Raw genomic sequence first — 27723 nt, 5'->3', positions numbered from 1 at the left:
ACAGCCACATAATAAACTTTTCACCTCAGTGTTTCCTTCTGGTTAATAAATTATTCGGTATTCACTTAGTAAGGTCTGCTGGGCTTCATCTTCCAGCTCTGGCAGTGCACTTCAGGAACCATTGAGGTCTCTCAGGATGTTTCTTTAGCATATTGTAGTTCATAGAACTGAGAGATTGTGCATTGTTAAGATATTTTTGCTTCAACTAACAATTTATCTGCTAATTGAAATCTTCACAGTATTTCAGTATTGCATGTGCTGAACTTCCCATGGACATAAGAGGGATGCTTCCTTATCCCAGTACCTCTTGGGGTTCTGTTCTCTGCTGTCATAGGTGAGGCACATCCTTTCACCTGGCCAAATTCCTTGTGTCTTCATAGTCCTGAACACAGCCCTCCCCAGTTTTGTGGTGATGGATGTTCCCTGGTGTGCTCCTGGTCTTCATTAGGACGTTGTGATATGTGACACAGCAGGGAAAAGTTGTGGAATAGGACTGAAAAACCCACACTCTTTTATATATAGTATACAGAGTTATCTGCCCTTAATTTTAGAACAGACCTCTATTGCTCTGTGGGGACTCCTGGCTAATTAAAACTGAAATAGTTAGATAAGTCTGTGTCGGCATATATCCCTGATACTGTGCTGTTTATTCATGTCAGGTATTCATAAGACAGTTGACATTTTCTTCCTTAAAGTTCTCTCAAGTAAATTACAGGCGTTTTACTGCTATGACCTTTTCCCTTATATGAACAACTTCTGTTTTGACCAATTTTTTTTGTGTGTGAATATAATGCTAAAACTGATGTAATTGGAGACATACAGTTTTTCTCTTCTGTATAGCGGGGCTATTACCTGTAACAATTCTCTAATACTGGTATTTGTAAGTGATTATCGCTTACCAAACCACTTTAAATTTAAAGAAAAAAGCCAGACTGTTTCACTAAATGGCTGCGGTGAATCACCTTTTCCCTTCCTTTCCCTGAATACTACATTTGCTTTCCAAACGCATTCATTTTGTGTCTGAGTCCCAGGGAAATGGCTTGCTCTATTAATACATTTCTGGAGTTTTCCTGTTATGAATAGCCTTTTATGGCTTTAATGTAGTTGTTGAAAATTCCTCCATTATTGATCTAGATATTATCCCAGCAGGAGTCAAAACCGCAAGACAATTGTGTGAGGATGATTTCTTACTACAGTAGCATTTTATTCTGAAAGCCTGCTGTGTGGTGTGTGCTTTGATGGATGACCCACTGTTTAAAATGTGTATTAGACGTTGGCTTGCTAATTAAATGCCTTAAGGAGTGCCTGCACCCATTCACTCTCAGTAAATTTGTGTACGTGGAATTTCCGTTGTCTTATTTCTTGCGTTGCTTTGTTTACTTGTTTCTGTTTTCTGATACTGTAGAGAAGAGTGGGAGTGATGGCAAGAAAAAAATGGCTTTCTACTTTTGCTTGGACCTCAGCTTGGGGCGGAGGGGAGAGGATGAGGGCTCTTGGTTTCAGGACTAAGTCTGCCAGATGGGGGATGAAGAGAAGAAGAGGCGGACTGTGCATTGTAGAAGGGAGTGAGAAGAGCACTCACCTGACATTGAGAGATCGGAATTCAGATGCCTCATTCTCCTGAAGGACCATCTCCTACATCTCAGAGCTGCACCGTAATTATAAAGCTGCGAGGTGCTCTCAGACTGCTCTGTTGAAGTGCCCATGCTTGAGGCATTTCGCTGGGAGGGAGCGGGTGAGACCCTTCATGGGCAGATGGAAGGGAACAAGTTCTAATAGTTATTAACAGAAAGAGCAGCCAAGGAGGGAGACGAGGGCTTCTGACCACCTCCAAGAAATGGTTCCCGAGTCATTTATCTCCATTCTGTTTGTTTGTTTTGTTTTTGTGGGGCTGATATGAATCACTAACAATATATTTCTTCTGAGGGCCAAGCATTGAATTACTACTCATAAGGATTTGGACTTTTTGTTCCAGACAGTGGGATGTGGAGAGAATGATAATGTTGGTTAACATAAACCAAAACAGAGTGATTGTTTTCTATTTAATGTGGTAGTTATTACTATTATTTAAAGATTTGAGCTGGAGGATGAATTTGAAAAAGATATTGTTTACGAGAACAAACCTTTAAATCCCAAGTATTTTTGAATCCGTTCCCATTACTTTCATCAGCTGTCTGGAAGTGCAGCTTTTTGCCATTCACCTTGACTGTTCCTTCCTTACTTGAAAGTGGTGGAGGCAGAACCTGGCTCTTCTTGTTCCTAAAGCAAGGCTTGGCATCGCATTCAGTAGAAGAAGAAAGGTCCCTGGTTTTCTTCTGCAAGTGTTTGTGGAACACATTCAAGGCCAAATGACAATGTTATTTTCATCTGTGTTCCTGCCCGGGTAATTACCTGTGTCACTCCACACAGAGTGCTCTCCTTGATGCCTTGGAGTAAAGTGCTCTGTGTTCAAAACAGAGGTTTTGATGGCACAGAGGAGGAAACTGTTGTGATTTGAACAAAAGGAGATCATTTTGTTCTCATTTATGAACCTTCCTTTAGAACAGAGTAAATGTTAAAGACCAGATGAATTAAACCTAACAAAAGCAGGCAAGGAAATTAGGGGATGCATCTCCTAAGCTCTCAGTAATGAGTGATAGGTTTGTGGTTGTACTTTTACCTCTGCAAAACTCCTCTTCTTACCAGCACCGTCCCCTTAGCCATGCTGACTTCTGCCTTTTCCTTTTTCTTCTGCATAAAAGGATGTTGCTGGTGCCTTTTCATCAGGCCTGTGCTGTGCTGTCATTTGTCCGATCTGTGTTTTTGTGTAAGTGATTGCTTAGGGGTCACAAAGCAGCACCAAGGCTCTAGAACACCTGAAGCAGTCCTTTGATTGCATTTGGTGGTCAACCTCTTCAAGAATAGGAAACTAGTTTCTCTGTTCAGGATGTGGAGTGTGAGGAACAGCCATGTCCACTCCTTCAATGCTGATAGATACAAGATTTATTGCTAGTCCAGTGCTGCAGTGCTCCTAAGAGAAGCTGCCTCTGCCATACAGTGGCATGGGCAAAAAAAATAAGAGAGAGATTTTGGGAGGGAGAGGGGGACGAATTCATTCTAATCCCTCTGAAATTATTTTCTTAATGAAAATTGTTAGATCTGGATGGACTAAGCCAGCTGAGTTACCAAGACAACCTATCCTGTCGTGAAGATGGCCATATATCTATTGATTCAAGAACAACGGAGTGCAGGAGTGCTGGGCAGCATACAGGGCCTAGGATGGAGTCCAGCATTGCTGACGGCTTCAGCCAGCAAGATGCAGAAGGACCTTTAGAATTGGAGGCAGCATTTACCACCCAGGGACTTGAAGGAAATGATGCTACTGACAGCTCATCAGCTTGGAGCCCTGAGGTACAGTAAACTGTCATTTATTACATATAGTGTAAGATTTTGAAGGGTACTGGTGGTTTCTATAACTTGGACAGCATCTGGAAAGCTGGAGGCAATTGGTGGGGTGTCTGGGACTTGTCAAAGTGACCGTCATTGTGGTCCCTATTGATACCAGGCATCTTTCCAGGCTAGGAGGGGGCACAAGGGTAGAGAGCTCTTTGGCTTTTCCTTAGTTCTACACCTTTGTTTTGAAGCCTGCATCAAACATTAGAATTGAAGACGTTGTGAATGCCTGATGACTTAGCAAGCTCCTTTTTTCTCTCATATTCTTTCTGCGTAATGTGTTTGATTTTTGTATTATTTTACCACAAGATTAAATTTCTGAAAAAATATCAGCCTGCATCAGGCATATTGAAAGAACAGCACAAAGGTCACATCTTCTCCTTGAGTTAAAGGAGACTGCTCTTCAGCTGTGGAAATTAATGCCTCCATACTTGGAGCAACAAGGCTTTGAGAAGAGTGTTCCTTTCCTCAGAGCATGCTGCCTGCAACTGCTTAAAGAGATGGAGACCAACTCCTCAGTGCCTACGCTCCTGCCTTAAAGGACATTTTGAATAGCATTTTGGTTTGCTGCACAAGCCAGTCCCACAGAGTACTATACAACACACAGGAACTCTGAACAGTGGCAGCTCTGACTTCTCTTTGCTGTGCAGCTGACATGCTGTGTTTGTCTGCTCATCTGAGGCTCATTTCTCCTTCTCTGCATTTGACGTATATTCCCTTGGTACGTGTCTGTTGCAGTGTCTCAAATGTCCTCCACTTGAATTTCTTTGGAATACATCTCTTGATTTACTCCTGGTATGTAGATTTTAAAAATGCAAACAGTGATTATAGCATCAGGGGGCACATATCCCCAAGTCCCAGTTTATCAACTATGAGCAGCTTCTCATCCAAAGGTATTGTGTGGATTAATGAAAGACTCTTTATTGCAGGAACTAAATGTTCTGACATGCCAGAAATGTTGAAGCGCTATTATGCTCCATTCAAAGCACCTCTCTTTAGAGACAAAAAATGATAATTTTATGCCCCTACAGTGGAACCACAAGTACCATTTCAAGCCTAGTCCATAATTAGCTGCTCTCACAGGTTTCCCTAGCAGAAATGGACTTATTTTACTTAGTGAAATGGATGTTGGCTCTGTCCTGAATGACTGGGTTACACATAGTATAACTGTATTGGCGTCATAACAACAGTTCTGGGAGGAGGGAAAAAGGAAATTCAGGTGAAGTTCTACACCCCTTGAATTCCAGTTTAACTGTTTGTATAGCCAGTACACACACAAAACACAGCCCCAAGCAGAGCTCCAGAAACCAGTGTCTATTTTGCTAAGACTTCTGTAGAAAGAAGATTAAGCATCTGAAAGCTTTGTGGGCTGAAAACCCACAGTGAGTGCCAGATAGCACAGACCTCTCTGAAGGCATCAGCCAAATGCCACAGTCTGGCATTTCTCTTTTCCTACTTTCCTCTAATGTAAGCAGTTTTCTCTGCAGTGGATATGGCCACAGCTATTGTAACAGATCTGAGATTTCATAGAATCACAGAATATCCTGAGTTGGAAGGGACCCATAAGGACCATAAAGTCCACCTCCCGGTTCCATTCAGCAGGCCCACCTCAAATCCAAACCCTATGTCTGAGAGCTTTGTCCAGATGCCTTTTGAGCTCCAGCAGCTTCAGGCCATGTCCATTGCCCTGGGAAGCCTATGCCATGCCCAGTTACCTTCTGGGATGCAATCTGATATCTCTTGATATCCAGATCCTTTTTTACCATTCTGTGGAAGACTGGATACCTGACCTACTGTCTGCTTTTCAGGCAGCCAGAAGATGAGACACTCAGCCTGGTCAGGGCAGGAAAGTACCTCTTGGCTTGTTGCACCTTTGGGCTTATGATGATGCATGGATATTCGTGTTCTTCAGCTCAGATATGTAGATGAAAGCAGTTAAGCTGCAAGTATAGTTTTCTCTACACTTTGGTAGCAATTCTCAATTGTGTCTTGATTCCATCTCCTTAACAACAAATGCACAGATGAAAGTGAGGAGGGATGAATTTGCAGAGAGAAAAGTGAATCAAGTGCAATTCCGTTACATTTCCTTCTTAGATATTATTTCAGCAACCAGACAGGAATAACTTTGACAGCTACACAGCAGCACTTACATCTGCATAACATCACATTCATGATTTAGCAGAGGGTTGTTAGAGTTAGAGTAGTATGGTAAGGTGCTGGTTGGACTCGATGATCCTGAAGGTCTATTCCAATGTGGACAATTCTATGATTCTCTCCTGGCAACTTGGCCTGCCTTGTGTTTTTGTCTTTGAAACCTGTTGCTCATATGGAAAGGCATGTTTGTGGGCAAGCAAGTTGTTCTGTGTACTGACCAGGAGGTGATACTTCTCTCTTTGGCAGTACTGCTGCAAGATATATGACAGCGGGTCTCCATCATTGCACAGAAATGGATTTATGTATCCAGATTTGCGAATCCCTCAAACATCGATACAAATATGAGAAGCTGGAGCTCTGCACGTCATGGCAGATGAATCTGAACACTTGAAAAGTAGACTAACAGGAAATAGATATCAATTTTGAGATCTGCCCACCCTAGAAACTTCTCAGGGGAATTACATCAGAAGTCTTATGGCCCATCAGCTGTACTCTAAACAATAAGATTCCTATGTTGAGAAGAAGTGTTACTTGAAATGCAAAAGAAGATAAATGTTTGAGGAGGAGGGTGACTCAGACTGCTAGTGACAGGCCTTAATTCACCTTCAGGCTATTAACTGGAAATCTTTCCCTAGTACAGTGTATACTCATGTTTAAATACAAATCATTGATCACTATAGCAACCCCTTTATCACTTGAAGCACATTCGAGCTCTAAGATAACAAGCACTTTCGAACAGAAAGGCGCACGCCCACTCATCAAAAGGTAAGGTGAGCATCTGTGTTTTTTGTTTTGTTCTATCAAGATGGTTTTTGCTTTGTAAGTAGATAAAAGATTGTGCGTGAATTGGTCCGAGCATTCTGCTTTTCTATTTTGAATTTTTATTCTGAATGTTTTAGTATCCACACTGAACAGAAGGTACAGATTCATCTCACGGGAGACTTAAAAAATGAATAAAGGATCAATATGTATTTAATCAGACAGTTTCTCTTGATTATGATTGCTTTAGCTATGGGAAAAATATTGAGAGAGAGAGAGAGTGAAAGAGAGAGAGAGAGAGAGAGTAGCATCTAGAAGCGGAGTTTGGATATTTTGATTTCCCTTTCCATCTTAGTGAACATGCTGCTTAAAGGTTTGATTATCCTACAGAACAAAATGTCCAAGAAGTTATCAGGATAGATTGAATGTTTTTATTTCAGTCATATGAAATAAATAAATCCACATATATTGAAGTAATAGATTGCAATGTTTTTAACCAAATGAAACCAAAAAGTTTTATTAATGCCTCAAAATAAGTGTAATTGAAATTAAGTAAAGAAAAACACCCAACTTTTGGACTAGTTCTTTCCCTGTGTACAGTTATTTGCCAAATTAGCAGTCTTCTGCTAAACATTTAAATATTGATGAGACTCTTTGTTGGAAATGTTTCAACAAGTGCTGTTGCTTACTAGATTGTATGGAGAATATTACACAGAATCAGGAAATTAGCCTCTCAGGAAAATGTGGGATCCTTATTTTCCAGAGAAACTGCCTACGTTTGCAAGCACAAGTGAGGTCATCAACCTTTTTTTAATAGAGTTGGGATTTCACAGGCAGTTGAACTCCAGAGAAGGTTTTTTATTCTTCCTTCTCTTTGCAGGAGACTGATGAGGTGAACAGCGAACCAGCTCATCACAGTGTTCATCAGCCTGTTTGTAAATGTGGTGATCTTGATGTCATCTTCAGTTATAAAGCCTCAAGTCAAAAGCTTGTAGTTACTGTCTTGGAGGCCAGGGACATCCCAGACAAAGACCGCAGTGGTGTGAACACTTGGCAAGTGCACACAGTATTGATGCCTAGCAAGAAACAGAGGGGTAAGACAAGTGTTCAGAGAGGACCCATCCCCATGTTCAAGGATAACATTACCTTTAGTAAGCTGGAGCCACATGAGTTACGTGGCCATGCTGTCCGTTTCCGCCTCTATGCCGTGCACAAGGTGATTGGAGAGAAGATGATGGGAGAGCAATTCTTCTACCTGAGCAACATCAACCAGGAAGGGGAAGTGAAGGTGACGCTGGTCTTGGAGCCAAGGAGTAATTTGACCGTAAGTTTGAGAAAAGAAATTTGGAATCCATGAAGTTGTTCCTTTGGTGAATGGGGGTTGGCTGTGCTTAGTAACTTTAATTCAAGTCTGACAGGATGCAGATAGTGCATCTGTCCTGCAGTCTCTACCACAGCTAGTGGTAAGGGTAAGAAGATGGCATGTCTTTCCTACATGAAGGTGTGCATTATGAATTATATGCTATGCAGAATCTGTAGCTTGAGTCCTGGAGTCTCCAAGACTAATTGACTCAATTTCAACAAGAACAGTAGTTCTTGTGCACCATTATGTTGATGGAGCCCAATTCAAGGGCTACCACATTTGGCACTCACTCCAAGCTTGTGGATCTCTGCACTGAGCAGCTTCCACATTACAAGAAATATATAGGCTTCCACATTACAAGAAGTATATAGTGATGTTCCTTTGCATGGCATACTGGAGGGGTTGGTCATGGGAGGAGGAATTGGCTGTGCTGCTTCAGAGCCTTCCATGCAGATCACAGTCGTATGGCTACACCGATCAATTTGTGCAGAGGAGCTCTGACATGGTTCACTGTCTCCAAGAAGCTCAGTGAGAAGTTATGCACAGAAGATGAATGAAAGATCATACTCTGGGTGAGAAGGGGGTAGGGCAAACACTGTGGTTCAAGGAAGGAAATTAAGAAAATACACAGTTTGTGACTAAAAGAAATCTAAACTGTGCAAAATACATTCCATCCAAAAGCGATTTTTAAGGAGATTTACCATGCGTTTAATGCATTGGGATGTGTGCTTATCTCAGAGGCTTTGATTTGCTCTAGTAATAACATGTTGCACAGAGTTCCTCATCTTTAAAGAGAAGTTTCAGAGAGGTGTTTTTGTAAAAGTGATGCTTTAATGCTTTTTGTGTCTTATCGTAATTCATTCTTAGTCATTGCCATTTCATAAGAGAGATCTTACTAAACAAGGCCACAAAATATAAACCAAAGGGGGGTAGAGGGGTGGTAAACATTCTGATGAGACTTTCAGTGTTCTTTCCCTGCAGAGTGCAGACTCTCAGCTTAGTCTGTCAGCAATCTCTCACAGTGATAGCGCTTCTTCAACACAGTCCCTGTCGCATGGAGGGGTGCCAGAGCTGCTTGTGGGCTTGTTGTACAATGCCACTACGGGGCGGCTGTCAGTGGAGATGATCAAAGGCAGTCATTTCCGAAACCTCGCAATTAATAGGCCACCTGGTAAGTACTTTCACTGCTATTAAATAACACCATTGAGTCCAAATTCTGCTTTTAATTTTCTTCCCCTGGATATTCAATTATGTCATTCCTGAGTTAGATTTCCTTACAGAGTATCTGATTGAAAATTAAAAGCGTGATTTCAAATGTGTGTGCTGGTAAACTTCGCAGTGTAAGTGGATGCAATCACATGAAAACACAGCTGACAGGACAGTAATACCACAGTGCCTCTTTTATTGCATATACCTTTGCAGCATCTGAATATGGCAAAATTGCTGTGATACCCAAATCATGGAGTAACACTTAGCAAATTAATAAAAAGAAATAAGCACTTTTCAAGTGATTGTATGTTGCCATGTGACACGCACCTCAATACAGGAAGGATGTTGAGGTGCTGGAGCAGATCCAAAGAAGGGCAACAGGGCTTGTGAAGGGCTTGGAGAATATGCCCTATGAGGAGCAACTGAAGGAACTGGGACTGTTTAGTCTGGGGAAGAGGAGGCTGAGAGGAGACCTTATTGCTCTCTTCCAACATCTGAAAGGTGCTTACAATGAGAGCGGGGTTGGTCGCTTCTCACTGGTGACAGGTGGCAGGACGAGGGGAAATGGCCTCAAGTTGTGACAGGGTAAGTTTAGGTTGGATATCAGGAGAATCATCTCTACAGAAAGGGTAGTAAAACACTGGGATAGGCTCCCCAGGGAGGTGGTTGAGTCACCATCTCTGGATGCGTTTAAAAACAATTGGAAGGGGGGCCCAAGAACAAGGGTTAACAAAAGACTGGTAAGTAAGGGGAGAAGGGTAAGGTGGGGGTGGAACTCAAGAACTTTTAAGGTCTTTTCCAACCTGAGCAATTCTATGATTCTATGATGGTTCTATGCGGAGGCCCTGCTTAGTGCTGTTAGATGTTTCCAAGAGCTGTACTTTCAGTCCACTTGCTCTGGGCTGGGCTCTGGCTGACCTGGTTCGTTTGGCACTCTGGGGATCCTACCATTCTGAATGCATTGTGGCCACACCAAAAAAAAGTCTTTTGTAGGAGAAAAAAACAAGTTTTTCTCCTGTATCTCAACAGTTGAGCTCCCTTCCTCCAAAACCCAAAGGAAAAAGTGAAAATTGCATTACAGTAGATTTGGATAGTGCTAGAGCTGTAGCTAATACTTTACAATGTTAGGGGATGGATGGTGCTAATGTCTGTGATATAGATGGGGTCATGCAACAACAGTGTTGTCTGCTTTTAGGTTTATGCCCCTCACTCAACATTTGAATGGCAGCTCTGTTTGTCTCATGTTGTTCTATTGCCTGCTGACTGAAACCAGCAGAGAATGGCAATTTGGAGAAGCACTTTTTGTTTGCTGTTGTGTTTGTTTTTTGGGATCTAGTTGTCCGTGCATCATAGGTAACAACCTTTGACAGCTTCTGGCATTCACTGCATTTGATGTAGTATCTTCAGCTTGCAAAATGCTTAGATTGCTTTTGCAAGATGCTGTGCCGATTGTCCCAGAGCTAACAGATATTTGTGTCATATTTCAGTATGCAGACATGAAATCTTAAGTTTTGACTGAACTGCGTCAGTACTTCAGTATATTCCAGAAGTAATCTGGCCATGTGGACAGCCAGTCCTTCCAGAAATAAGAGCAGGTCTGTGCAACAGTGAAACACTTGCCCTCAGTCTGTGTAGCCCTAGCTAGTTTCATATTAGCTATGACAACAAGGGTAGATCTCCATGGGATTTACTTGAAGGAATGGTATTGTTTGTGTTTGTGTTTTCTTAAAGGTTTCAAGCCAGAACGGTTCTAGCCAATTTATAGAAAAGGTAGGCGAAGTCTACTTTCATTCTTAAATGGAAGTAGTCCCAATATAGGTCCAAGTTAATTTGCTCCAGTTTTTCTGCTGTATTTTCACACATCTGCCTGTGGTCTTGGAGTTTTGTCACATAACTGCCTGAAGGGCAGGATTATGCAGCACTTCTGTTTCTATATCAGGCCCTACAAAAGTCTTGTATCTAGCTGAGTCAGGAAGCTTAATGCCTCACACTTTCCCAGTAAATGAAATGCTTGCACTGCAAAGAACTTGAATAATTGGCGTCCAGTTTTCTACCTACAATATAATAATGAAATGACTGCCATTTGTTGGTATTATTCTGAAGAATGTCTTTCTGGGTGCTTATGGGACAGTACTGTGTGTTACAATAAGCTGAGCAACCCTTTAATTCATTGTCTGGGTGCTGGGGAATTGTGTCTGTCCTGGGCTTCTTGGACGGGGTTTGGCAGTTTAACAACCTGCACATAAATTTACTTTCAGCATGGGTTACTTGCCCTGGTTATGTGTCACAATCAGCTTTCCAGCTGATGGGTTCACAGAAAAACAGTAGGTTGGTTGACAGCATCTTTAAAGCTGATAAGAATTTTGTGTATTTATTGATAAGAAGAGAACAGGTCCAGTGTGTGAGAAAAGAAGGCAATTTTTGAGGGAGTTTCTGCTTTAAATTCTGTCTGAATTTTCTGCTTTCTGTGTCTGTGGGGCTTCAGATAAGCCTTGTTAAATCAGTCTGATAAGGTAACCAAAGTCCTCTGTCAGCCACCCAAACTAATATTCCTGACAGTGTTTCATAACAAATTTTTCCTATCTTTGATATTAAGACCATCTTGAGTTGGCCCTTTGCATCCTTTCTATACACAGATCAACTACAGCACTATCAAGCCTGCAGTGTCTCTGTGTTAGGTCTGCTATTAGGTGAAGTTCATCAGTTATTGTAGAGAGGTTCTGAATTTATCACTATCTGCTTTTACTCAGTGTTTCTTCTGCATTCTGCATTGTACTTCTGCACCCGTAGAGTGCCCCGTAGTGTGATGAATGAGAAGAGGAAGACCCAGTGAAGCAGAAATGGAAAAAAAAAAAGCTTAAAAGAAGGAAGAAAGCCAGCACTTGTCTCACATGCTGGAGTAGCATTTCACTGATAACTCCTGCAGACATTGCAGAGGGGTGCTGTGAGGTCTGATTGTCTGTCTGAAACATGCTGTCTGAGTGAGTGAGATGCTCAAGAAGTCCTTTACTAGGTGAAAACTAAAACTGCTGTCTTTCTTTCTGGAAGATGAGGAAATATCCCTTGCGTTTTCTTATATGCATCCTATCTAGAGAGCGATTTACTTCTTCAAAGTATCATGGAGATTAAAGATTTAACAGTGATCCAAGACATTTAAATACCAAGCTCAAGCTGCTGTGATAGGCAGTCATTTATTCTAAGACTGAGAGAGTCAGTGGGCAGAATCCATTTCCTGCATGCACAGAACCCATACAGTTCCCTTATGGGTGCTTACATGGGTGATAGCTGGGTTAGGGTACAGCTGGGCAGCTTACAGACACATCTTGCAGCCAGTCTTCTCTTCAAATCACATATGTGAAATTTAAGGACAGCTTGGTCAAAGATAAACATTCAGGCATTGTCCTGGGGAGTGTGTGGAGCTGCAGGCCTGAGTCCACAGTCCATAACCATGTGAATAGGTCCATTATCACTCTGAGCACTTAAAAGCACTCAGGAGAATAGTAGCAGCATTGGACTATATGGTAGCAGCACTCCACTGTAAATTGGTAGCATCTGCTAAAAAGCCTCTTACAGAAAAGCACCTAGAGGTTTGTCAGATGTGAGCACCCCAGGTATCCTAACACTTAGCGATGTATGTATTGTGCACCTCATTCTCTTTGGCTCTTGTTGAAGTCATTCAGCTGTTTTATCATTTCATAGAGGTTTGCATTTTGATCTTAGAAGAGCAAACGCCAGCACGTTCATTTAGAGACTGTTTATTATAAAGAAAGTACCAAGAGAAGCGTGCAATGCTGGCAGACACATCTTTAAAGATATGAAGCTGGTTACAGATTGTTTGCATGTTACAGTAGTACTTTGGGATTGTGGTGTTGGACCAGGGGTCATTTGCACTAGTCAGTGTATAAACACACAACAGAGAGATGGTCTCTGCCCACATGGTGTTTAACCTTTGTCAGCTGCTCCAGGTGCAGCTCTCTTTCCTCTAATCCAGCCTCTGTTTTTTCCCCTTTCACATTTAGTTTGGGGTTTATGTCTGTAAGTAATGTGATTTGAGAACGGCTATTGTAAAAAGATATTCTCTCGTCTAAGAAAAGTCCTCCAAGCTTTTTGGCAGCTGCAGAACTGATCACATGTAATAATTACATCCACACGTGATCATTATTATACCAGTAGCATATTAACCCTGTTAAGCAAGTACAGTAAATTTCTAAAAGTCTGCGATGGTATTACGTTGCTATATGTAAAGTGAAGATGTTTCTGAACCAGAGGAGTTCATTTGAAGCTGAGCGTGTATGGTGATGCTTCTCCTGCTCCTATAGCTGTGAACAAGAAGAAGAATCTTATTTTCCCTCTCCCAAAATAAGCAGGAGACAAAACAATTGCTCCCAGGGTAGAATTCTGCTAATTCCAAATTTCAGTTGGAGCTGAATGTTTAATGTAAATCAACAGTAACTCCACAGGGCAATGTTTGTGGAAGATCTGATGACAGGCTGTGTAATAAAGCCGTGCCTTTGGGCACCATTGCTGAAGGTGAGAACAGCCAAACTTAAGCATCCTTACATCGTGCTGCAGCAGAACTACTGCTCCCATTGCTGAGAAGCTGGGCATTCATCATACACTCTCATTTAGAGTTCCCATTCTTTCCAAGGCAGCAGCAATGCATAAAGCACACCGTGCATTGTCAGAAGTGTTGAAAATGCCCTTATTAGAGGTAGCACCCTGAACATCTGGAGAGGTGCCTGTGTTGCACTTCAGGTGCATAAGCACAGAAGCTGCACCTTCTTGGGGTGAGGAAGGTCGCTGCTGGTGCCACAGACATGTCCTAGCTTAGGGCTGGCTCTGTGAAACCCCCTTTGCTGGGCCACGAGGGTTGTGTCAGCACTTTGGATCACCAAGGGCCTGAGCTTGGAGGCTGTCTGGAAGCAGCTTTTCTTCCTGAGAGACCTTGCTTGCAGGGAGCCCTACCTCCTGCCCCTCTGCAGCCTCTCCCCTCTCACCAAACAAGCCATTTATGTTGGCAGTTCCCTTCCAGGGAGCAGTGTTCTCCTTTCTGCTGCCTTTTACATGAAAGGTGTTGCTGGTTCCCCAGTGACTCACGCATTGCGAGGAAGGCTGCCAGATCCCAGCCTCGTGCGGGAGGGCTGCCAGCCACGGCAGAGCAGACCTGAGTGGCAGAGACTCAGTGGGAATGGGGAAAGAAATCTGGCTCCTCAGCAACGTAGTAGGCAGATCTCAGTGCTTGTATAGTAAATAGAGTAGGCCACAAGCTGCCTCTGGCCTAATGTAGATGTTCACAGTGTGGGGCTGGGGAAAAAAAGCTGGAGTTTAACTCTCCTCTGTGCTCTTTCCTGGTACAGCTGCAGTGATCCAGGCTCAGTGGTCTGCTGCAGGGTGACATCATGGGGAGGTAATGCCATGCACTGATGGAGAGAGCCTTCTGGGACAGGTCAGTTGGAGCTAGTGGAGATACCTGTGCAGATCTGTACTCAGCACAGAGTATCACAGAATCAAAGAAGCTGAAGGGAGAATCAAAGAAGCATATTCTGAGCTGGAAGGGAGATTGAGTCCAACCCCTGGCTCCACACAGGACCACCCAAAATCCAAACCCTGTGTCTGAGAGTGCTGTCCAAATGCTCCTTGAACTCTGGCAGCTTGAGGTTGTGACTACATGTTAGTCTGGATTGCAGCATGCTGGCATGGTTATACTGGTTTTGGAAATGAGTTTGCTTGCCTGCAGTGAGGCTGGGAGAGTCCTTACTGCTATGCATGGGGTACACCCTGCAGCCCACAGTCTTGAGAGGTCAGGAGGCTTTGGTTGTTCATTTTCTTTCTAAATATAAATTCAAGCAGGGAGCTGGACCCTTTCATGCTGCAGTGTTTTTGTTCCCGGGTTAGTGTTATTAATAGCGGTGGAGCTTAGGATAAGGGAAAGCAGAGCTTACGCTGTGCTCCGTGCTCCAAAAACAGGAGCATATAAATTATAGTTGATTATTCCCCTGAGTTGTCATTATCGGTTAGTTCCCTTGGAAGGATGATGACAGAAATGGGTCATTAGAAGAATCTCGGATAAACTGATTGCCTTTGCAGATGAGCTCTCAAGAGGTGTTTTATGGTTGAGGCGCTGTTGACGGAGACAGAGCAGTCTGCATGAGAAGATGTTTGGCCAAACCTCTGGAGTAATACGCAGCGCCAGCCCAAAATGTGTCTGGCTTCTTGCAGCACACCTTAATTTAGTGCTTTTCACTCTGGTATTAAATGCAGAGGCGCTGATATTTTGTGCATGTGATCACTGTTCACTCCACTCATCCCAGGGATGAAAGACAACTTGAAAGTGAAAATGATCCATAGCAAGAACTTCCTCAGGTGGATGTGGTGCTAAAATTGGTCTTGGCAAAATTCAGCTTTGTTCCTGCTTCTTTGCAGACTTCTGTTGCAGTCTCATCCACTCCCAGCTATTAAGAGGTCTGGCTCTTTCTGTCAGTGAAATAGGTGCCTAAAGAGAAGGCAGGCTCTTTGGTGTTTTAAAGGAAGCCTGATCTCTCGTCTCCTTTTGTGCATGACAGAGGTGACGTGAAAGTAAATATACTGAAGAGTGTAAAGTGCTGAGATACCACAGTAATGAGGCCATTACTGAATCTGAGCATGTAATTAGATGGGAAATGTTTGCCTTCATAACGAATAGATGCTCTCACACATACATTCCTCAACAAATTGGCAGATTCATGCTTGCTTTAGTTCCACTAATCTCACCATGTGTCCAGGAATGGATTTCCTTTGTTAAAGCCAACCAAAGGGGAAAGCTTTCCAGCTCAGAGGACCAAAGTGGACCACAAGGAGAGCTAGAAGGTGTTCTCTAATGAGACACCTAAGGAGATGCTGAAAGGAGCACAATGCAATGAGGGCAAGAGAGCTACAGTCTTTAAATGTAGTCAGTGAAGCAGAATATCAGCTCTGCTTCATACGTACCAGCTCTGCAGAGCGAATTTCACATGCTAAATATATTATCCACACCTACTCCTTTATTTCTGTTCAGGCTCAATTCTTTCAGCTGGTAAAATACACCCAGTGGAATAAATCTGAGAAGAGCCTGATGTTGTCTCTTGCAACAGTTTTGCCCTTGTGTTTACATGGGAATGAATAAGGCTCCTGGTTATTAGCTCTGCACAGAGCTTATTCTCTGTATTATGTAGCAGAATTTGACATGTATGAAGCCTAATTTTCTGTTTTTCATTTTGCTTGGTTTAAGTCATCAGCTGTGCAGTGTCTTTAAAACTAGTTATGCTACTCCCTGCTTGCAAAAGGTGAGGACCCAGGCAGGGGTGTGGATCCTTGAACGTAGCTGTAAGGAACCAATCTATTCTTTACCTGGAAAATTAACTGGGACATTCTGGAACAACATCCTGTGAGATTTAAGCTGTGGCACTTGCTTTTATGTCGAAACATACATCATCTCTAGTAGCCACACTGTTTACTAGATAGCTGCTGAACTATGCCATATGTCTCTTTGGCAGAATTGACTGTGACTTGGTTGACTCTGTAGGGGTCTGCTGAAATGTTTGTGCCTGAAGTTAGGTGTGATGAATCCCACCTGAGCTGTCAGTGCTGGCAGTAAGAAGGGAGGATGATAGAAAGGTTTACTGAAATCCCCTTACCCTCAAAAAAGCAGTTCTCAGCTGTATCTACAGGAAAATGGAGACATTGGGCAGGGAGCGGAGAGGGTCTCATCTCCATGAAGTCCTGTGTCCTAGTTGCTCTCCTTTCTTACATGCCAGCAGAAATGAACCTCTTCAGCTTTCTGCCTGCACATGGGATTGGTTTGGAAAATGTACTGAAATTATCTAAGTGTGAGATTTCAACTTTTAAAGGAAATACATTTTGAAATTTAAACAGGGAATTGTCCTACTTAGCTGCTTGCTTGTGTTGAAATATAAGTCTGGATGATTTTTGAGCTATTTTGAAGTTCCCCCCTCAATAGTAAGGGTGAATGGAATAGGGAGGAAAAGGAAAACACAGCCCTCTACTCCCCATTTATCTTTAATAGTCAGTGCAAAGTAAAGTGACATCTCTACAAGTACTGCAGGACATTGTGTCTGGTACTTAGCTTGCTTGGTTTCACACTGAGTTCAGTTAGAGCAGAGGGCTCTCTCTTGCAGGTTTTGTTTCTGATGGATCTGAAGTTGTTAGAGAATTCAGTCCTTCAGCATCACCGAAATCGGATATTACTGTGGGAATTAGTCCACCTCTCAGTGAAGCAGCTCTTAGTGAAGCAGCTCTTTCCTTCCCAGCTACAATCAGCAAACTATCACACGTCAGAGCTCCGCTTTCCTGTCTAACGAGTAGGTCTTTGTTGGCAAGATCTGCTCATCTCCAGTGTTATGCTGGGAGCCAAATTGGCACCGCTAGCTAATGATTGGACTGAACTTTCTCCGCAGAAACTCGATAGCTGTACAGCTGTGCATGCTCACAATTTGCTCCTCGATTGTCAGTCTCCTGACAGCTTTTTCAGTGGAACAGTTTGAGGAGCGGAGAGCCCTGCTTTGGAGACACAGAAGTGTTTTCACACCTGAAGTGTAATTTCACACCTTGTGTCGCTCAGCAGATAAGTGCGTAAAATAGCACATCAAACGGGAACACAAGAGGACAGACATGCTGTAGACAAGAGACCGTAGCTTGTTATTTATTTCCTGTCTTCGGCACACTCTGAAATAATAATCACTTGCAGAAACCAGGGCACAGATTTGCAGAGAGGTTAGGAGAGGGGTTTTTCTTGCCAAGCGTTCTGCTATTGATTGCAGAGCAAGGTGAAAGACTGCACCGAGCTGGGTCTGTGGAGCAGAGAGCTCTGCCTTGGACCACAGTATTAGCCAACACGTACCAGACATGGGATCATTAGCACAGGAGGCAGCAAGAGTTTTAAGGGTGTATTTATGGAAATATTGAATTAGACCATCCCTTCCCTGTATCCCTGTATCTACTTAAAATTTTTACTCTTTGCATTCACTCAAATAATGAATAAAATTGACCTTAAGTCCAAAAAATAATAATAATTTAAAAAAAAGATGAAAATTTGGAACAGGTCTTGAAATCATCATGTGAGATCAAATCATTTCACCCCCTCTTTTTTTGCGACCAAACCTTTGTTGTGAGGGGTGAGGGAGAGGAATGAAAGGTGCTGACACGCTGTTTGACATGGAGAATCCAGGGAGATGCTCATGGATTCAGTTAGCCTTAGGTTTCCTGAATTTGAGAAGCAGTTCTTTTGCTGTTTTTATTTCCAAGAGTATAGGTCTGAATCACATATTTGCTTCCTTCCATTCTTCTCCCCAGCTGGACATGAGGAAGTCCAAGGGTTGCTCTCATCTACTGCTCTTCATCCCTTGAATGAAGGAGATAGGTCCAACCCTCACCTTATATGCAGTGCAGACAAAGCTGCTTGGAGTTTTTGGAGTGATTTCTGACTACTTGGGGCTTCCATTTAATCTGTTAACTCTGCCAAACATTTTATTTTCTGTGTTTTGTCCTAGATACCTATGGAAAGCTTTGCCTGCTCAACTCTGTGGGCCAGGAGATGTCTCGCTGCAAGACCTCCATCCGTCGAGGGCAGCCCAACCCCGTCTACAAAGAAACTTTCATCTTCCAGGTTGCCCTCTTCCAGCTCTCCGATGTCACACTAATGATCTCCATATACAACAAACGCAGCATGAAACGCAAAGAGATGATCGGCTGGATCTCCATGGGGCAGAACAGCAGTGGAGAAGAAGAGCAAAGTCATTGGCAGGAGATGAAAGAGTCAAAGGGGCTGCAGGTCTGCAGGTGGCACACATTGCTGGAGTCCTAATGGTAACCAGGGCAGCCTGTAGATCCTGGGACTGTGGGTTGTCTTCCCTCATTCTCAGTCAGCAGGAAGCAGCTGTCCCATGGCAAGCACTGTGCTCTGACAGGTCATGTACTCTTTAACCTGACTTTTCAGTATCATCTGTCAAGCATTAGAAGTGACAAGGCCTGGGAAGCAAGTTTAGTTTTTATCTTTCCAGGTTGCCCTGCATTTTCTACATCCAAATTAGTAACCTTAGGAAAAGCAAGGGCAAACCTACAAGATCCTCCCTTTCTTGCTCATTTTATCATATGTCTAATCATCACAGTTTGATTTTGATGCTGTTTTCTTCTGGAGTAAATTCTCTGATCCTTTCCTTATTTATATTAATGAAGTCTGCAAACATTCTTGACACGCAGATAGCTCACAGATAGGCTAAACTGCATGCAGATCACATTTTCCTCTCTTTTATTATCTTATTTTTTAAGTCCTAGAAATGAACATTTGGTAGCACTATAGACTGGATTTTTCAGGCAGCATGGGAAAGCACTGTTGAATACTCTGTCAACTTTAAAGTGCCTAGGCGTTATTACTGTTTCTGATACTAACTGATAGTGTTTATTTGGACTTAATACTGCCAGTATTCTTAATTAGCATCCCGTGCACTTGTTAGCCTGTATTGCCACAGAGATTGCATGAGGGATAACTAATAGCGGTTTTATATTGTGATTATACAATGCATGTTTGGATGCTTACTTGAAGTTCAAGGCTTCTGTCATCATGAATACCAAAAAAAACAAAGACCAGAACAAGCTGCACGTCCACCTTTGTGCCTGAATCACTCTTTTCTGCATCACTGTTTTGATTATGTGTTATTTTGTTCACTTGTAAAAGTGAGTTTCATTCAGAAAAGCATTTCTGTGAGCATTATACAGAAAAGCTTTTGATCCACGATTTCACTGTTGTTCAGTTAAGCACAGCTCAAGTTTGCTGAGGGCTCTTGTCCAAATGGGCTATCTGTAGTATGTTTGGGATCTGGAAAGAGAACCATTTTTGGCATGTTGAGCAGTAAAGAATGCCAGACCAAGTCACCTCATCTTTGGGACAGTCTCTCCTACAAGAGCAGGTAAAATAGGATCCAGGGGACCCATGCCTAGAGGGGCAGCTTTCAGGGAGCAGGATCCCTGGATGAAGCGATGGCACTTCAAGGTAGTTACTTTTCAGACCATTTTGTTATTTTCCATTTTCATCATTTTTTTCCCATTTCCATCAGTTAAACTTGTAGAGTCAGTGGCAAGGGAAGAAGTCTTCATTTGCTTGATTTCTGAACATTGAGCTCTCATTAGCTGCTGGAAAACTGCATGTGACGCAGCTGAGGACGTGGATTCTCTAGGGCAGTGATGGTATGTAGACAGAAAGGTGCCAAGATACTCACATACCATCAGCTACCTAAATTTAATTCCTGGAGCTCCTTAGGAGAGGATTGGCATTTCTTCATCCCTTCTGATGATAGGAAGGAAATATTATGCTGGAAAGGTTCGGGTTTTTTTGTTCTGAATCACCTCGTGTTTTGTTTTTGTCGTTTACTAGTCTGGCACCAAATTCCATCTCTTGCACCACAGCTGTTTCCTTCCATTCAATGGTGCTGTGCAAGTTTCAGCATTGGCTGTTAAACCAAAATTGAGTCTGGGTGCTGGTTTGCATCACACTCAGGCTAGTGATCACCCACTGGGCAGTGGTGTGGTAGATACAGGTTATCAGTTGGTGTAATACACACAGGCTTTGTCTGTCCTCACATGGCAGCCCACCAAGTGAGGATAATCTCACAGAAGAAGATTTCTGGTGTGGGTGAGACAGACCCTACAGATCGTATGTTCTTGTATGTTCTTTACACTTACCTGCCTGGGCATCATTTTCCAGTGGGACTGGTGGCTGTCCTATGCAGGAGGATTGTCCTCCACTGCCTAGATAAGCTGGCACAATATCTGCTTTGCACTACTGGGGCTTTGTATTTCAAATCAGGATCTAACTCAAAAACAACTGCATTTTTGACTGCACTGTTAATTCTGCTGCGTTGCCAATAGGAGAGAGAACAAGCATCTGAGTGGTAATAAGCAAACCAGTCTAAATGTGGCTTTTTGCTTTCTTAATCATATATTTTTCTTCTGGAAGAAGTACAGAAAACAGACCAAATCAAAAGGTGCATTTGCTGATTTCAGTCGTTTTCCAATCTCTGCATAATTTTTCTGAACTGCATGAAAATGTATATACAAGTGTTTATAAGTAATTTTATTATCTGAGATGTGTATAATAAACTTATGCAGATTCTCTTAGTATCTTCTTGAACCTGTAAAGTGTTGCTTTATGCTTAATTTAATGATTAGCTAAGGGAATGGTATCAATTGGTAGTATGCTTCACAAGTGAACCGGGGATAACCCTGATTTATAATTGTGTGATTAAAAAGAATTATTGGAAAGGTTAGCTTTAAAAAGCAACAAGGTGAGCTCATTTGGGACATACGTGCTGTTTTCATACCTAGATCTTTTCTGAAGATGCAGCACAAACTGACATCAGCATCCATAGAGTCTGTTGATATCTGAGCATGTGTTAAAACTTCGCTCTCAGATGGAAGCAGCTTCCCGCATCATTGCAATAACGTTTTGGCCTGATGTTTTACAAGAAAATAATGGTGGGAAGGAGAAAGGGATGAGGTGGGGGGAGCACTGTTTGGAGCTGCTTCCAGATCTGTTGGCACATCCGTGCCTTGAGCAGAACATGAGCAAAGTTCATTAAATTCCTACCGAAGCACGGAGGAATTGATGACTCTTGGGCTGAGTGGTGTTGGGGGTGCTCATGTTTGCTAGCTGTATTTCAGGACTTTGGTTAGTTTTCTGGTTTGTTTTTCTTTAGAGTATTGACTGTCTGTGAAATGAAGAAGGCTTAGCTGCAGCTCCCCTTTATTTCAGAGCTCCTGTAATTCTTTTCATAGACAGATTGAATTAGTTATTGTTAACATTGGTACAGGCTGGCCTTGTGCTCCTGGTCTTTCACATGTAAACACCACTGCCCTTTCAGTCACTGCTATAACCCCTCGTTTCCTTTAGAAGTGGCTGAGAAATCAGAATTTCCAGGCATGCTTCCATTCCTTTGGAATCCTGCCTCACACTTGGCTCTCCATAGGTGATAGTCACTGGAGCTGGGCCCTGTTCCCCTCTGGCTTCCATCCCCATGTGCACTGTGCTGGGTCCCTGCTCCTGTGGGGGCTCCAGAAGAGGAGGAGGGCCATGGGGTGAGCAGCTGACCTGCTTCTGGGAATGCTTGGGTGCTTGTATGGCCTGACTATGCAGTTATTGCTGTGTAGTGCAGAATAATGCACGTTTTCTAAGATAATTTATCTCCTTTGGCACCGCTGTCTGGAATCCCCAGAGATAATATTTGAATTTTCTTCTCTAGGAGGGAGAAAGAAAAAAGCTCCAAAGCCACAAAACCTTTGTGTGGGAAGGAACTAACTGCACTGGCTTAATCCCAGGATGCTGTGGGCAAAGTGCTCTGGATCCATCTCTATCTCGAGCAGCATCACTCAGCTAGCTGCAGTCTGTTCCTTCCTTGGTCTCTGTCCAGCAGCACATCCCTGTCCTGCTAGGCACTCTGCTGTTATTTTATTTCTTGTTTTTAATGTGTATTGACAACAGAACAGAATGATCTCACCACGTTTGTATTCTCTGCAGTAATGCCAACTTTCAACTGATGCCCACAGAACCGAGTACCTCTTTTAGCCCACTGTGCTGCAGAGGTAGCTGACTGACGTGGCTGTTTGTGAAGGCTTTCTCTGGGCTGTCTGCAGCATGATTTGGTTAGTTTGGGTTTCCTTTCTACCACTGGCTTTAGTTACTCTGGCCCTACTGTGCAATGCTCTGTCACAGAGTAATGTGGCTGTGTGGTTCCTGGGGCATGGAGGGCAATGGGTGGAGGTAAGGAGCCTGATTTGGCAGGGGGTTGGACTGGATGGTGCCCAGAGGTCCCTTCCAACCCCTACAGTTCTGGGATTGTGTGAGGTAATTTGGTATTTTTAGTGTCTGCGGAGCCTGAGGAGTTACTTGGTGCTTTACATAATTTATTAATCCACAGTCATGAACGTCTTCGGATGTTCTTAGACTCACAGAACAGAAGACTGCCAGCTGCTATTGATCATGTCTCCAGCACAAAGCCCAAGGTGGCTGCTTGGCAGAGGAGGCCTTTCTTCTGGTGGCCGCTCATTTCTCCTTCAGCTGAAGCTGGTGCTGGCCTTGGAGCTCACATGCCCACAGAGCTTTCCCATATGTATCATCATCTTTAATCTGTACAGTCTCCACACTTCACCTCTCTACCTCTTGCCTCCAAAATGGAGGGATAAAGGCTGCATGAGGCCATGTGGCCATGTCCTGAGGTGCTGGTAGGGTTGTGATGCTTTAATGTTTACAAGGTTGTGACACCTGTTCAGCCCCAGTAGGACAGAGCTAAAGGTGGAGGGAACAGCCTTTTCTGTTTGGTTCCTTCTAGGTTTTTTGTGTTCTCTAAAAGGACAGCAGAGCTCGAAGAAATTAGTATGCAGGAGCATCCGCTTTCCATTTGAAATGTACCGAGTGTGATGTTTGCAACTATGGTTTGAGGGGAAGAAAAAAGCAGCCAGGGTTTGTAGAAGTGCTTGCTCTTTGAGGGAGGCAGGATTTTCCCTGCAGCGAGAGCTACCCACCGGAACGTTCTCGTACCTCAGGCAGTGATGCTGGCATCCAGCTGATCTTCTTCAGTGATAAATGCAGCCAGAAGCTGACAGGTCTTGCAGCTTGGAAAGAAATACAGGATAACTAACGTGGGCTTTTATTGGGAACCTGATGCAGATTTAGCAGGAGTGAAAGCCCCCAGTGGTGGTCAGGATGGTGGTGGATAGGGAAGGCTGAGTGCTGGCATTGCTGCTGAGCTGTGGCTTTGCTGTTTCCCTTGTTTCCCACCTCAGTTCCTTAGTTCCAGAACTGCTGAAGGCATACAGCACTTCCTTTCTTCTTTTTTTTTTCCTACTTCTTTTTTTCTTCTCACCAGCACAGGGTGAGCTCATGCCTTCCCACAGCCTACACTGTAGGTCTTAAGAAATGAATGTGTAAATATTTTGTCTCTCACAGCAGCCCAAGGTCATCTTTCTGGAACAGCAAACAGGCACAGAATCCAAAGAAGATCAGTCCGTCATGTGAGTAAGGTTAGCATCTGCACTTACAAATGACAAAGGCTATTAATCCTCATGCTGTAATCCCCAAGCTGTTTGCCAGCTGGCAGCAGGAAGATGTTCCTGCTCAGCCCACACAGCTATCCATGTTTTTCACCTTTGTGAAGCAGATATAGGTCAATGCTGTAGCCTGGATAAAGAACTTGGTAGGCATCATTCATCTTTTCTAGTGTTCCATTCCCTCCCTTCTCCATGCAAACCACCTGTCTGTATTGGGGTGCAGCAGGAATGCTGCAGGCTTCCCCCCACTTCAGAATAGGGCACTGTAGGTCCCCTGTGCTCCCACATTGGAGAAGAATCAGGGAATACCCAGGAGTTGGGTATGGAAGGTAAAAGTTCAGCATCAATCATCATCTGGGGACCAGTGGGGAATTTGGGTCCTGCCTGCCATGGGTTCAGACCCAACCACAGTCCTGCTGCTGGTGAGATGGGAGGAAGGCTGCCTGTTTTCCTCATCCCAGTTGTTTTGTTAACACTTTCCAGGTGCTTTTCCTTCACACCATCTCCCATCCTTTCATTAATATCTGCAGAGATCTGCTCCAAGTCAGGGCCATGCCTGGCAGCAATATCTTCTGTTCATGGTGCTCAGGACAAAACCTGTTGTCTGGTCTCTTGCTGTCACCATGTAGCATCTTTAGCACAGGGTTTCCAATTAAACCAATCCCATCTCCTTCCCGTTGGCACAGCTCTGAGTTTTGTCTTGTTGTGCTCTGTTCTCTTCTGTGACTCTTTCCCATCAGAGTTTGGCCTTCTGTTTGTCATGAAGAGTAAACGAAGAATTCATTTAGTAGACTTAGCATTTAAATACCACGTGGCATTTATATATGTGTATATAAAAACGTTTTTTAGGTATTGTGCCCCCAAGGCCTTTGCATGCAGCACGGTTCAATGTATATCTGACTATTGATTTAAGCACACCGTACTAAATAAATCATTTCTTAGTGCACGTTAGCTTCTTTCCCTTCTGGAACAGCACACCATTTCTGGCAGGGTTGGTTTTTATGTCTTACTGTTGCATTTTCAGCTGGGCACATTCTCCCACGCATCCCAGGACATGTTATAGCACTTCATGTCCACAGCAAGGCTTGTGGGGCTTGAATTTCTTGCTCGGTTATAAATACGTTTATAGAAGGGGAACTGTTCATACTTGTAAAGTTATACAAAGCAAATTGATATCCCCTTTTCACTTCTGTAAAGGTTCAAAGGTTGCACTGAAAAACTGTACTTTCTGTGTAGCTAATAAAGGACTGGAACTGTCTGGTGTGGCAACTGGAATGATATCAGCATTGTTTTGCTTGCTACATGCGGTTGAAAGAGGGGAGCTGAAGTGCAAAACTGATTTTAAAAAAGGATGAAAAATATGATGAAAAGATGTTTGGATATTCAGCAGGAAGAGTGATACGGGTTTATTCTTAGCTTTTCATGTACTTGACAATGAAACATTTTTATTCTACTTAAGTGTTAACGTGCATGATCATACAATATATTGCCTCTTGCTAATTATATGCTGTGTTAGGAATGCTAATGTCTCGATGATATCTGACTGGGAAAAAAGGGAAAAAAAAGCATTAAACCCAGCTTCTGTGGAGTTCTGGGCTGAAATTACCCACACGCACACATATACAACCATCCACACCTTAGAAACAGTCTTATTTTGTTTCAGTGAGCAGGTTTTTATCAATAAAATAGAAGCAGATGGCTCATGTAGACATGCAAAACCAGCGTGTCTTCCTTTGTGTTCTTATTGTGACAGAATCAAGTGAATATGCATCTAGGAGAGGTGGACGTGTTTTGTCCAGAACAAAGATGCAGGTGGCCAGTGCATAATGCATAACTGGGGGGAATGGGAATTATCCCTCCCTCTCCATCCCCGTCTGTCTGCACGTTGCTTCTCCCATGAGAGCTGTTCTTAGTTATCTGTCTCATCAATGTGTGTTGTGTCATCAGTGTGTGCTTGGTCCCTTGGGCTGGGGAGCTGGCGTTGGGCTAATGCAAGGTCAAGCACATCCCAGCAGCAGTGAGGGTCGCGTCCCTGTCTGATGGCCACTTGGCTTGTGTGTGCCTTTCACCGTGATGTGCTGGTGTGTATCAAACCTTCCATCAGGTAGTCGTTGTAACCCGTGCCCAAGTTGAGGCAAGAAAAGCCAAAAGAATAATTCAGAAGTGGTGATTTCATGCTGTGAGTGTTCAGAGCACTGAGAGAGCAGTGATGTACTAATATGGGGAGCCAGGATTTCTGAATCCCTTCTGGGATCTGCAGGGCTGCCTCTCCAGGACCCCAGTGGTACAGATCTTTGATGCAAACTGAGTCTTGTTGTTTGGCTGAGAACTGATGTTGGTGGGGTGACCGGGCTCACTTCTTCTCAGATGCATTTAAAATTCATGCTGCCGTCTCCCATCCTCAGCAAACTCCACATTTTGTTTTGCCTTGTTTTGCTTTGTTTTATTCCCATTACTCTGTTCTCCCTCCAGCTGCATTTTAATTCCTTGCTCAGAGCTGCTTTGCTCCTTGGCGAAGCACCAAGTGCTGTTTTGCCAAGATATCCCTCATGTCATCCCAGCTTTGGCCAGGTGGAAAAGTCACATTTTGAATGTCCTGAAACTAAGCTTTGAATTTCAACGAAAGAGTGATAGAATTTTTCATGAGAGGGTGAAAGCATTCCCACGTCTCAATCAGCCCAATTTAGGCTGGAGGAGCTGAGCTGTCTGCCATCTGTCTCCTCGCCAGTCTCTCCCCCACCATCCCCGTTTTTGAGCAGTTTGGCCAATTTCAATCACATATGAAAGAAGGGTAGATGGCTGAAAGACAATTATGCTTCTAGAAACTGTGTTACCTGGCAGAAGAACACTCACAGAGAGGTGGAAAGGAACGAGTTTGACAACTCAAGGTCAGCCGGTGCGATGGTGAGCTGCCTCCTCGGGATGTGATGGAATTTGGGTGTTGGGGTTGGGGTTCTTGCTTAGAAGAAAGAGCCCAAATGGACAGGAAAACAGGCTGTGTTTGTTCTGCTGCTCCCCGTCTGCCTGCTGAAGTCTCACTATTGATCTTTTTAAGTGTAAACAGGTCAACAGAACGAAACAAACCCTTAACACGGTCTCGCATACCAGCAAATTTTCTGGCACGATGAATTGCAAGATAGAGCAGAAATCCAAAGTTCTAAGACATCATGGGAGCTGCTCATCCAGCTGGGCAATGATGAGCCAGCGTCTGGGAACACCTCAGCCAAATGGGCCAGGCCAGGAATGGAAATTGGTCCGGGACACAACTCCTCACGTCTCCAGCTGCTCCGTGTTCAAATGTGCCTTTCAGGTACATCTCATCCTTATACAATGCCTTCTGCCCACCTGGAAGTGATTATGCCATTATGTCAGTGGGTCCCTTTGGCTGTGTTGAGAAATATAGCACTTGTGGAGGTCTGTGCTGCCTGGGAGCACTGGTGCTCCTATGCAGACATCTTTTGAATGCTTGGTGCTTCAATTCAGAAGGGCACATTAATTTAATTCTTTAAGGTGTCTTTAACGATTGGCTTGAGATGTAACTGCTGTGAGATGAAGGAACTGGGTTTTTTTCTCATTCTACTTGGCAGTTAAAGTAAAGTAAGTGGTAGTGTTGTGGGTTTTTTTCATATTCCCAGTTGCTCGAAACCATTTTAAAACACATTCATTATTTTATACTAACTACGCTACGCTATCCTGCTTTCCATATTCTTAAAAGAAAAACAACAAGAAAAAGC

The 27723-nt window shown here is 43.4% G+C and overlaps 1 protein-coding gene across 9 annotated transcripts in view; it reads left to right on the top strand.

Annotated features, from left to right (window-relative positions):
• The window catches only part of SYT16 (synaptotagmin 16), a 93824-nt gene extending 68578 nt beyond the window's left edge, over positions 1-25246 (top strand). For 8 of the 9 annotated variants that reach the window (XM_015865748.2, XM_032445135.1, XM_015865747.2 and 5 more), the window contains 4 exons: positions 3137-3390; positions 7226-7669; positions 8690-8879; positions 18442-25246. In XM_015865748.2, coding sequence (XP_015721234.1) covers positions 3137-3390; positions 7226-7669; positions 8690-8879; positions 18442-18755 — 1202 coding nt within the window. In that variant the 3' untranslated portion in view covers positions 18756-25246. Of the gene's footprint in view, positions 1-3136; positions 3391-7225; positions 7670-8689; positions 8880-14274; positions 14846-18441 lie in introns of those variants that run through there. The other variant, XM_032445137.1, reaches the window with a different exon arrangement.
• The last annotated feature ends 2477 nt before the right edge of the window (positions 25247-27723 follow it).

This window comes from Coturnix japonica, chromosome 5, assembly GCF_001577835.2.
Source record: "Coturnix japonica isolate 7356 chromosome 5, Coturnix japonica 2.1, whole genome shotgun sequence".
Classification (NCBI taxonomy): Eukaryota; Metazoa; Chordata; class Aves; order Galliformes; family Phasianidae; genus Coturnix; species Coturnix japonica.
The sequence above is the reverse complement of the archived record's forward strand: the minus strand, read 5'-3'. Positions and strand labels throughout refer to the sequence as shown.